General features: G+C 33.6%; 1 protein-coding gene across 9 annotated transcripts in view; it reads left to right on the top strand.

Moving 5' to 3' along the window:
- Positions 1 to 13030, top strand: part of NEDD4L (NEDD4 like E3 ubiquitin protein ligase) — a 455315-nt gene that overhangs the window by 360625 nt on the left and 81660 nt on the right. For 7 of the 9 annotated variants that reach the window (XM_012541477.3, XM_012541476.3, XM_031945922.1 and 4 more), the window contains 3 exons: positions 6189 to 6321; positions 7455 to 7631; positions 12925 to 12999. In XM_012541477.3, the coding sequence (XP_012396931.1) occupies positions 6189 to 6321; positions 7455 to 7631; positions 12925 to 12999 (385 nt within the window). The remainder of the gene's footprint in view (positions 1 to 6188; positions 6322 to 7454; positions 7632 to 12924; positions 13000 to 13030) is intronic. The other 2 variants (XM_031945918.1, XM_031945919.1) reach the window with 1 other exon arrangement.

Genomic DNA, 13030 nt, shown 5'->3' with positions numbered 1-13030 from the left:
ACTAGCATAGATTTATTTTTAGTCATGTTGATTCTGTGATATAGAGGTGTAATTTGTGCATTTGGGTATTTTGGTTTTAATTATACATTCATTCACATAATTACACCAATTTCTACTCAGATTTCATTCATTTAACACACTTAATTTTAGATTTAGTTGATGGTTTAAGTTAACAGAATAATATTTTTAGACAAATTATTGATTTATCTTTGGTATAGTTGTGAAAATATATGTTTTCTTTATATATTTGTGTGGATCATTACTATCAATTTTAATTCAAAGTCCAATAATTATGAAACTTTATTGATTAGAATGTGAACTGTGCTTCAGTTTACCCATTTTTCTGTCTCTGAAGTTGATGCTAACAAAAATAATAGTTTAAAAGATCACGGAAAAAATATATGATACTTAAGAGAACATATTGTTTTATGGGATTTGAATTATTTTTGTACCATCAATTGTAACTTGTTGACACGTGGCCCTTTCATTTTAGGATTAAAATACGTTTTTTATTAGGATGAATTGGTTGATTTTTTTTCTCAAAAATTTTAGGGTAATATTCTTCACTAATATGTGAGACTTTCTGTCTTTTTCCTAATTTAATCATAAAATCATAGACACTTAAAGCAGAAAGAAACCTTAGAAGTCATATTATTCAATCATCTCATTTTACACATATACAAACTGATGCCTAGAAAGGGAACATGATTATTAAAATCAACCAACCAATAAATATTTATTAAGTGCCTACTGTGTGCCAGGCAATGTGGTAAGCACTGGGGATTTAAAAAAGAAACAAAAGAGAGTTCCTACCCTGAAAGAGCTTACAATCTCATAGGGTAAACAAAATGCAATTACATACAAAGCAAGCTCTATACAGGATAATTAGGAAATAACCTAGAAAGGGGAAACACTAGACTTCAGAGATATTAGGGGAGACTTCTTGAAGAAGGTGGGATTTTAATTGGGACTAAAAGGAGAAACTAGGGCAGTCAGTAGTTGAAGTGAAGGAGGAAGAAACATTTTAGGCATGGGGGATAGGCAAGATTAAAGCCTAGAGCTCAGACATGGATATGTCTCGTTTGTGAAGGAACAGCGGACCATAGTCAATAGGGAACCACTAGAGTTTGTTGAGTTTGGAAGGTGATGTGATCAGAATGTATTTTAGGAAAATCATTTTGGAGGTTGAATATTAAATGGATTGGAGAAGGGAGATTGGCCTGCCAATCCACCAGCAAGCTATTGCAGGACCTTTATTAGAATAATGGTACTATCAAAGGAGAGGAGGAATATTCAAGAGGTGGAACAAAGGTGAAATTATAGGCTTAGCAATAGCTTGGATACAGTTGGGCATGGTGGGGAAGAGAAAATATGGGGGAATCCAGGATAATTCCTAAATTGTAAGCCCAAGGGACTGGGAAGATGGTGTCACCCTCTATTTGAATAGGGAAAGTAGAAAGAAAGAGAAAGGTAGTTAAATTTAAGATGTTTACTAGACATTCAGTTTTAGATATCTCAAAGACATTTGCAGACGGAGACTGGAGGTCAGCCAGGAGTTTAGGGCAGGAGAAAATCATTAACATGGTGTGGGTAATTAAATCCCTGAGAACTGATGAGATCAACCAAGTGTAAAGGGAGAAGATAAGACCCAGAGGACAGAACTTGAGGATACTTATGACTATAGAGGGTATGATCTAGATGAGGATCTAGCAAAGGATAGAATAGGGGTGGTCAGATTAATTCAGAGGAGAACCAGGAGAGAGTAGTATACTGAGAGCCTAGAGAGAAAAAAATATTTCTAATAATGGGCAATGAACAAAAGCATCAAAGGCTGAAGAGAAGTCAAGAAGAATGGAGATTGAGAAAAGGTCCTTGGATTTGGCAATTAACCAATAATAAATAACTTTGGAGAGAACAATTTCAATAGAATGGTAAGGTCAGAATACTGAACTGTTGGAGATTAAGACCAGAGTGGGAGGAAAGGAAGTGCAAGCACCCATTGTAGATGTGTGTGAGGTTTGCTACAAAGGGCTCAAGAGAAACAGAATGATATTTGGCAAGGTTAGAAGGATCAAGGGGAGGGTCTTTTCAGGAGAGGGGAAATGTGGATGTGTTTGTAGGCAGTAGAAAATAAGCTCTTAATGAAGTAGAGATTGAAAATAAATGAAATAGGTGACATGGCGATATCTATTGGAGGAGATGAGATGGAATAGGATCACTTGAACAAGTAGAGGGTTAACTTTGGTAAGGAATAAGGCCGCTTCATTATGTGAAATCAGGATGAAGGAAGAAAAATGCAACAGAAAGCATTTGAATGATATAATATGAGGAAGAGGGGGAAAGAGAGAGTTGATACCAATTAGCCTCATTTTTTTTTCCTATCAAATATGAGGCAAGGTTCTCTTTTGAGAATAGGGAGAGGGGAGCTTTAGAAGGCTTGGGAAGGGATGAAAAGATTTTGGAAGAACAAATATGGAGAATGGGATAATGAATTGATAAGGAAGATATAATAAAATTGCCTAGCAACAATGACGGCCTAATTAAGATATGTAACATAAATTTGTAGTGGACCTAGAGCATTTGCATGATTTTCTCCACCTTCAATCAGTAGCACATGTGTAGGTATGATGGCAATGAATATGGAGTGTATTGTAAGACTGAGGCTTGACTGGGCATAATTGACAGCCTAATAAAGGAGCTAGGGATTCAAGAGAGGAGACTGATGTAGAGTTAAACTGATTCATTGAGAAATAAAGATGTGGAGAAGGGGAGAGAATGTCTAGTACAAGGGAAACGTTCTAAAAGAGAACTGAAGAGTCAAGGGGATTAGATGTCACAATGTGTATGAAAAAAAAAAAAAGACTGTGCTAAGGAAGGCAAAATGAGAGGTAAAAAGCCAATAGATTATGGTCAGATGAGGACATTTTAGAATTCTTGAATATGGAGATTGTACATTTGTGGATGAATGGCAAGATAAAGGTTTTGCTTGTCTTTGTGGTGGGGGATAGGAGTGGCTCCTGAAAGGAGTAAGTTAAATAGCTTGAATGGTTAGGTTATTTGAAGGGCAATCAATATATATGAGGGAAGGAATGGTGGAGGAGAGAAAAATTCTAAGCAGATACCAAATTCATTGAAGAAGGACAAGGAATGACTGGGAAGGAAGAGGGAAGGGCTGATAGCAATAGCAACAGAATTTGATTGGATGGTATATATAACATGAATCTCAAAGGGGGATTGCTTACTGCATACTGGAGGAAGGGGAAGAACCTGACAATGGCAATGGAGAATAAGGAATATTTCAGGTCCACCTGCCTTCACCACTGAGCTGAGGAGAATGAGTGAAGGAGATGTCAGTACTAGAAAGAATGGTTAAGGAGACTGTGTCATCAGAGTTTAGTGAGCGCCTCTACAATGAAGGAGTGGGAAAGAAATAGATTGAGGACGATGAAATTTCTTGCATGAATGTCAATAATTTTGACACATCTTTGTAGTTGGTCTTAGAACTTTTCAGTATGATGCTATTCTAGTACTAGAAGTCTTGCAAAAAAAAAAAAAAGCATTCTGTGATTTATCATTTCTGATGGAGTTTTACTGGATTTTTTTAGTATCTCTTCAGTCATCCGGGACAAATTGTTTAATCTCACTTCATGTCAGTTTCCTAATCTGTAAAATTCAAGTTTTTGCCTCAGTGACCTGTAAGGTCCCTTCAACTCTCTCTCTGTGTAAATCTGTGACCTTTTGCCTTATTTTCATACAGCTCTTTACAACATATCCACAATCTAGCTGTTTTTCAAATAAAGAAAATGATTGATTGAATTTATATTTGTTTACAAATTCTACTTCCAAAGTTTGAACTTGTACTTATAACAAATTTTGATGTTAAGCTCTTGTTTGAGCTCTAAATTTTAAGTGGCATTTTCTGCATGAGAATATATAATTGTGATAAGGGGTAATAATTCATTATATTTGGTGACCAGCCAACTGTTAATGTTTATTTAAGATAAAATAACCTGCTTTGCATAGAAGAAGAGGGAGGGATATATTCAGACATTGAAGTGATTTTACAACAAAAGATGCCAGTAAAACTTTGGAAATAAATGAACTAAAGAGATTACCTTAGGGGATAAAGAAGAGACCAGAAGCCAACCAGTTTGCTGTTTCTTTGCCTGATAGATCAAAATATCTATCATCAATAATTTCTCTAATTAAGAAATTCAGGCACAGTGACTAGTGAGTTACTGGGAAGTAAAAAGACAATTCTTTACTTACTGAATCTTAGTATATAAGAATCAAAACTAACAATGTGCCATCTAAATAAGAGGGGAAATTGAATGGCATATAAGACATGGGCCAAATAAACAAAGGTATGAAAGAATCATAGATTCTAACAGAGCTCAAAAGTGTTATGCATTTGTGTTTGCCCCTGCAATAGGAGAGTAAGGTTGTATTGCAAAACCTATGAGGTGACAACCCACTTGGAAATATGATGTCAGAAGAGCTAAGCCATAAAACAAGTGTTCAGTCAAGAAAAAGATGCAGGGGAACCAGTGGTGGATACATTAAACAGATAAATAATGGATCTCAGAGAAGGCAAGATGGAAGAAAATGTGACTTTTGAGGATAGTATTCCAAATTGCATAGAAACATAGTTCTAGACATGGACAAGGAGACCAAACTTCTAGAACAAGCAAATGAGATGATTCAGAGGTTGATATTAACAAAGAGTATATTAATATTGCCAACAGTAAACAAAAGAAATTCATAAATAGCTAATGGTGGTTTTGCCTTCATTTTGGAATTTCTTTCATCTGCTACTTCTTCCAGTTCCTCCTAACTCATTTGCTTCTTAGAAAACAAATTTAGGGCTTCTTGAAATTCCTTTTTATCAACTTATTCTTAGGAAAGACATTTAGAGACAGAGTTGAAAGAGTGAAATATATTCCAGTTATTTGCTTTCCAGTTCTTACTCTCTGCCTTCATGAGAAGATGGCTTTATGCCAATTGAATCTTTCCTTTGTGATTCTTTTCATCAGTCATGGATTGAGGAAGTATTTTTAAGAGTTTCACACCCTTAAAATTACTTTACACCTTCCTTGTCCACATAAGCAGACCTATTTGCTTTCAAGATTTTTAAGTATTGCTGAAAGACAACTATAAAGAAGGGGAAAATGCATACATATATATATATATATATATATATATGTAGGGACAAGTGCAAGTTTTTTGGTGGGAGGAGGACAGTATTAGTGTTATTGTTATTTCTGTCCCATACTTTATAAACCCAATGTCTCACACATTGTCTATCCCATAGTTAGTTACTAAATATCTGTTCACTGATTGGATTGATTGTAATAGTAAAAATTCCACAGGCCCAAAATTGAAAAGTTACACAGAGGAAATGATATTCAGTTTCCTAACCCCGTGCCCAATTTAAAAATATTGTTGCGTTCACTGTTGATTAATTTAAAGTTTAAAAATTATAATGAGGTTCATTTCAAATTTAAGTTAAAGGTATTCAAGAATAAATGGACTGCCTCTAATTTACTAGCTTTTGTAACTCTGGGCAAGTCATTTAATGTTTGAGGATCTCCATGAGACTATTTTGTTAGAGACTGTTTATTTACGGAGAGCTCTATAGAATCATGAGTCCATATGTCCCTTCCTTCTTCCCCCCAAAAAACAAACAAGCCTTCAGATTGGTAAATAAGACCACCTATTTTCAGTTTGGGAACTAAGAAAGTTTTCATCATATATCAACATCTCGCAACCTGTTCTTCAAAATAACTTTTCCTGTAAAGTAACTTAATTTCTCTAAAAGATTTATATGTTATCCAAATTCTTGCCATATTTTCCAGTAACATTTTGTACAATAAGTTTATGATTTAAAAGAAAAAGATATTAGTAATACCTTTTAAAAGATATTAAAAACCTGAAACCTCATTACTCTCTGTGTTTGATGCATTTGTTTGAGAAAATGCACACAATTTCCAGATCAATTATGTTTTGTTTCTTTAAAGCCAAATGGATAAAATTATGTATAAATGAATTCAGATTTACCTTTAAAAGGTTATCATGATGCTTTATATATGTTAGTCTCCTAATAATATATGTTTTATTGATGAAGATGCTGTTGTTAATCCTTATTCTTTCCACTGCTTGTCTTTTCTCCTTGTTTCCATAATTCCCAGTGATGTGTCCTCTGAATCGGATAACAACATCAGACAGATAAATCAAGAGGCAGCACATAGACGTTTCCGCTCCCGGCGACATATTAGTGAAGATTTAGAACCTGAACCTGCAGAAGGTGGAGATGTCTCTGAAGTATGTAGTACCATTCCTGACATCTGTCATCAACTTTGTGTATTTCACTTTTGGTGTCTTAAGGGTGGTTTTATGTTTTTACACGTTTTCAGTAAATTTTGTTCGTAAATCCAAGATGATATCCTCACACCCAGCTGATCACTTGTGTGGTTATTAATGTTAGTAATCCAGAATTACACACTCTTATGACCTATGTCTGACATATGTGTCTTGGTGCAGTGTTTAAAAAAAGGGGAATAAATTTATATGACATTCATTAAAAAAATGCAAAAATGTAGAAATAATTTTAGTTTTGGTGGTGTTTTTTTTTTTCTTTCATAAAGACCAGGACAATTTACCTCTTTTTAGTCAGATTAAATAGAAACATACTTTTCAGTTTGAGGAGATTGAAATTTCAAACTTGGAGTGGAATGGAGAAATAGATTTCTTATTCAGTTGTTTGCAATATCTTGGGAAATCTTTGTTGACAATAAATAGAGTTGCTGGGTATCATTTATATAACATTATAGTTTGTCTTAATGTTATCTGCACCTGGAACAGTTAATTAAAAGTTAGTGACTATAAATATATGATACATTTCAGCCAAGATCCTCTATTCTTTATTATCAACTATATACATTTTAGGCAGCCACATCATTTTTAGGCATTTGCTGCTTCAGAAGATATTTATCAAATAAAAGGGAAAAACATTAAAAAAAAAAAAAAAGAGCTAGTACTTTATTGATAAACTTAATGAGATATGTTCTTTTTTACCCTATTAATGCTTCCATACATACCAATATTGCAAAAGGCAGAACTGCTAAATTTTTCTAAATATTTATGAAAAAAAGTTATCTTTTTGAGCCATTGACTTAATCTCTTTATTTTTTAAATTTGGAAATAAAAAAAATTCTTCAACAATTTATTTATTTTTTTTTTTTGCCAACTGCCTATGGAGTTTTATTCAAATGAGAAAATAATTCCTCTATTACTTGATTCTATGCTGAAGATTTTCCACCTCAGGACTAGTATATTATGGTTAATTCAGTAAATCACCTTATAGTCAAGACCTCTTAAATTTTAAATCAATGGGGAAGTAACACAAACCAAAATCCCATCTTTAGCATTTACAATAATTTCTCATTTCTTATAAGCCTTGGGAAACCATTTCAGAGGAAGTGAATATAACCGGAGACTCTCTTAGTCTGGTATTTCCACCACCTCCTGCTTCTCCAGTATCTCGGACCAGTCCTCAAGAACTGTCAGAGGAATTGAACAGAAGACTTCAGATCACTCCGGATTCCAATGGGGAACAATTCAGTTCTTTGATTGTAAGCAGTAGTATTTATAGAAACAGAGATGGAACAAAATTTTATTTTTGCAGTTGGTTGTTTTGCCTTAAAATTGTATGTGTGAATATTTTAGACTAGATTTCCATATCACTAGCATTAATCTGCTATTTACCCAAATTAACCTTACCTCATAAGAGTTAGGAGCAAACTTAAATTCTTTCACTTTTAAATAAGTTACTGTTTCTTTCCTTCCCTTCCCTATTAGATCTTACTACTTACTACTTGATTTATTGTCACTGTTAGGAATTCTTTCCTTTTGTCCTGAATTCCTTAAGCTTCAGTAGTAATGAGATGGGATACCAGATTGTGACTTTGGAAATCTGTGCCTAGGTTTCTAAGTAACTTAGAAACATTCCATGCCGCTGTATTGTGCTGTCTGTTAGATAGACAGAAATAACGTAATTTGACTAATTCGTCTCTAATGAGTAGTGCAAATTTGTATTGCATTTTCATACTGGTGTGATTTGTCTGATGGGCTCTGGACACTCTTGACTTTCTGGGAGCCTAAGATATCCTATCTGGATGTAGATCTTAAGACAGAGAAATTGTTTCTCTATTGGGAGAACATAAGGAGAGATTCAGGTTTGGGCATGGAGAAGGAGAAACCAAGCCAATTTTCAGAGGTCAGATGTACATTTACATGTGAAGTGACCAGTGCTGTCCAAGGAGAGGCAGAAATCCTTCCCACTTTAGGAGCATAGGTAATCCTAGGGAAACTTGCTCAGTGTGCACAATTCTTTAGAATTATTTTTAAGCATTTGATTTTTAGAATCTTGGATTTAGAGTTAAAAGTGACTTTTGAGTCCATCTAGTATAATTCTCTAATTCTGCATATGAGAAAACTCCAACCCACAGAGATTCAGTGATTTACCTTAAATCATACAGATTTCAAGTGGTGGAAGTGAGCTTTATGGCCAGCCACATGCTTTTACCCCATTCTGCCTCTTTTATGTCCAATATAATTAATTTCTCATGATTAACATAAATCATTAATTCTTTTTATCTCAATTTTATCTGTTATATGAATAAGATACTCACAAACTAGTCAGGAGCAATTACTATATATAAATGTGGGGAAATGGGGCATTTGTTCTATAGCCAGATAATTATTAAAAAATATCAGAGCCACACATACTACAGAGCACAGAATCCCCATTCAAATAGCTTAAAACATTAGGAGATGGCCCATAGGCATCTAACCCTTGGGACTATGACCAGCTTTGCTCTTTCTTTTTTAATTGAGCATACCTCATTTCTATGTAGAAGGCAGAAAAACTATGAGTCTAGAAGCACTGTCTCCAGTGCTACCTTTCATTTCAATTAAGCAGACATTTGAGTGCTTATGGTTTCTATAAGATACTATAATGGGTAATGATAGAAACAGAAAAATGAATAGAACACTCCCTTTCTTCAAGGTTTTCATAGTCAAGTGGGAGAATAAATGGCTTCTAACGAAATATAATTAGGAGAATAATAGAAACTGCTATGACAGAGACTTCAAAGGAAGGAAGAAGTTTTGGTGGCAAGGTGGGATATTGGGGTACTCTTTATCCCAAGGATAATATAGGGATCAAGTGAGATAATAATTGTAAAGTAGCTACCACAGTACCTGACATATAGTAAGCACTACAAAAAATGTTAGTTATTATTGCACTTATTATTTGCAAATTTGTTAGGGTTTGGAGGATCAAGAAGCATTTACAAAGGACAAACATACTGTAAAAACACAGAAGCCATAAAGCTACAAATGAACAAATGGGTAGAGACTAAGAGCATAGGATGTCTTTGGGGAACAGTAGATGCTCTAGTTTGACTATTCTTTAGGGAATGCCAAAAGGAATAATGGGAGATACAGCTGGAAATGTTAGATTGAAACCAGATTATGAAGAGTATTAAGTTCTAAGTAAAGAATCCCAGAATATATGTTTGTTGGCACTTGAAACAATTTAACTTCTTGGTTGGCGAAATATAAACATTGTCTCTCAGATGGTGAAATATCATGATTAGAACTTTGTAGGAAGATTAACTTGGAAGGAGTAGTACAAAGATGGGTTGGAAAGAAGAGAAACAAGCGCTATGGAAACCACTTTGAAAATTATTATAATCCAGGCAAGAGATAATGAGAGGTTTGAATTGGGGTGGCACCAGTAGGGATTGAGTGGATTGAATAAATCCAAAGAATGTCAAAGAATTAGAACTGATAGGACTTGGAAATTGATTGAATGTGAAGAAAAAAGTCAAAGGAGTACCCTGATAGTTGACATCTGCTATCTGGAAGAGGTGACAGTGCCATTAATTGAAACAGAGAAGTCACAAATAGGAAGAGGCTTTAGAGCAAGTTCTGTGCCATTTTAGATATGATAAATTTGTAATGTCAATAGGTTATCCATGTTTAGTAAGCTGTTGATAATATGAGTCTAGAACTCAAAAAAAAGTTTAGTGCTGGAAATGATGGGTTAAGAATCATGAACATAAAGTAATAATGGGATCTAATCATGGGAAGATAGGGGGGTTACCCAGGGTAAAGAGAGAAAAGTGACTTTTCTTTCCCCAAATTTAAATTCATTAGGGACTTATTTTCTAGGACCCTACTAAGAGCATTTTGGCAGCAGAAGATACAGGGTTCGCAAAGACCATGAATTTTAGGTGGTGCTTGTTCTACAGAGAAGCAGCAGAAGCAGTATAGAAATCACGATATGGGGTCCCTAAATATGTGATTTTACGGAACATTAAGAAAATTCTATAATAAGCAACTATTTACCTTTAAAAATGAGAACAAGTGCAGTCTCAGTGCAAGGTAATAGAGAATGAAGATGTGCAGTTACAAACCATGGCAGCCTGTACCCTGGATGTGGTATTTGAAAAATGATTACTTTAGCCAAGGAATCCATTATCAAAATAGTAGTTACTTTAAAGTATAGGAGGGCTGTATAAAAAGTAGGTATAATACTAATACTCATAAATAAAAGCTTTAAAATAAATGATTGCTTAAAAAAGATCTTGCCCCTACATATAAATTAGTTATAATTATTTTGTTTCATCTTGAAATTATGATTGTTTTTATAAAAAAAGAAATTTGAGATAGAAACATGCAAATTAAAATTTAGTGCCAGAGGGCGAAAGAGATAGTGCATATCTTAGATATAGAAGGAATTGAATACTGTTGTTATGGAAACAAATTAAGTGATAAAGCCATACATTAGAACCTCTAAAACATAGAAATGTCCAATCTTCTACAAAAAACCTACAACACTTAAATACTTTTGCACCTAATGTAAAAACATAATGGTAATTTTAAGTAATTAAAGTTAAAATAGCAGTCCTTACTAATTATAATTTTTAAAATTGCATTTACTTATGTAATAAAATAATTGTTTAGATTTAGGTCTACTATATTGCTATTTTAAAGTAATCTCTCAAAATATGATAAAATCTTTTTCTCAAAAGGAACATCTAGGAAAAAGAACATGGAGACACACCTCTAACTTGCCTACAACTCTAATACCATTTTATTTCAATCAATGTTCCAGGGATATTCAAATGCCATTTAGTCAGGAAACAACATCCTGATGTGTCTGTATGAAAAATTTATCTTCACAACTATGTAGACTTATTAATAATTATAGAAGTTTTTAAACAAATGTGTTTTCTAGATTTCAACCACAAATATGTCCATTTTTACCAAGTTATTTGAACAAAATCAAGATGATAGTTAAGAAGTGGGTAGTGGACATGCATCATTACTTTAAAGAATGTGTGACTTTATTAGCATGAGTACTTCTTTCAATAAAGTAAATTATAAACCCTCCTTCATAGAGTTTCATGAGTATACTGTGACAAGTGCAATTCATCCCTTTATGTTATCCTAGTAGTGAATCCATCTGAAGTTAACAACCTTGGATGAAAGAATGCAATTACAGTTGTTTTCAAAGACATAGCTTGGTAGAATTTAGCGGATTTCACTTTCTATTGGTCTTGCATCTGAAAATTTAGGTTATATCTATGTGGTAATGAAATAAGTAAGTAAAAGTAAGAAACAGAGGGAAATCAAAATAAATACAATATGATATACACAGAGTCAGCATGACTGAGTGAATAGACTGCTAGATTTTGAATAAGGAAGTCTTGGGGTCAGATTCTGCTTTTGATACTAATTAGTTATATCAGTGTATCATCTGAGTCTTCCAGCTACTCACTAGTACTTATCTCCTAATTTATAGTCAGACTGAGATCTTTATTGTTGGAAGGTGCTCCTACATCAATGAAATCATAATTTCTTTACTACTTAGATATATGTACTTCATTCTTCTCTCCCTCCCTCTCCTCCTCCCCCTCTCCCTCCCCCCCTCTTTCTTTTTCTATGTGTGTATCACACACACATACTCCTACATATACTGCTTGCCCCTATTTATGTAGTCATTTATTGAAATCTATATTCGATGAATACAAGAGAGTCATGTATTCATTGACCATGTGAATTTGATCAATATTTCTTTTACCATTTTAAATGATCTTACCTTGTGGTGAGTATACTGCATGGCAAATTTTCAAGCATAGGCAACATTTTTCATATCATTCTGAGTTTTTTTTCCTTTCTTTTTTTCTTTTCTCTTTCTTATTTTGCAGAGATTTATTGAGTTTCCTCAGAGGCTAGGATTAAGAATTTTTGACTCGTGATAGTTAAGACAAAGTTATATATGTCCCTTTTCACAAATACTAAAATTAATCCTTTGTTTTGTCCAGTGCTTTATGTTTTGTAGGCATTCATTTAATGTTAATCATCATTGTACATCACTGTTTTCCTTCTCATTTTCTTTATCTTTCCTTTCCCTTTATGGTTTATATCTGCCCTGAAGAATTTGCATAACAGAATAGTGTACTACTTGCTTTTCAAATTAGTTTTAAATATGGGATTGAAATGTAAATGTGACCTATTTGTTGATCTTTTATTTCTTGGATTCTTTTTCCTACTTTATTGTAGTTAATTTTAACTATGGCCTAACCATGAGACCATCTGCATTACAATACTGATAACAACAAAAAAAGTAAAGTCATTTACATATATTTCTAAGAAAGATGGTGGTTTTTTTCTTGACTGCCCTTCATGTTATAGTAATAGCAGAAAAGTACTGTAAAGAAAAAATCCACTTTGCTTTCAATGAATGGATTGAATGGTTTTTTTTAATGATCAATTTTTTAATTTAATTCTTAAAATATTCATGTGCTTGACAGCTTATTATATAGTTTTTTTTTGTTTGTTTGTTTTTTCCAGCAAAGAGAACCTTCTTCAAGACTGAGGTCCTGCAGCGTGACAGATGCAGTTGCTGAACAATCTCATCTACCACCGGTAAACTTAAGCAAAATTTTAGTTGTTAGAT

This window comes from Sarcophilus harrisii, chromosome 1 (assembly GCF_902635505.1).
Source record: "Sarcophilus harrisii chromosome 1, mSarHar1.11, whole genome shotgun sequence".
NCBI lineage: Eukaryota > Metazoa > Chordata > Mammalia > Dasyuromorphia > Dasyuridae > Sarcophilus > Sarcophilus harrisii.
The sequence above is the reverse complement of the archived record's forward strand: the minus strand, read 5'-3'. Positions and strand labels throughout refer to the sequence as shown.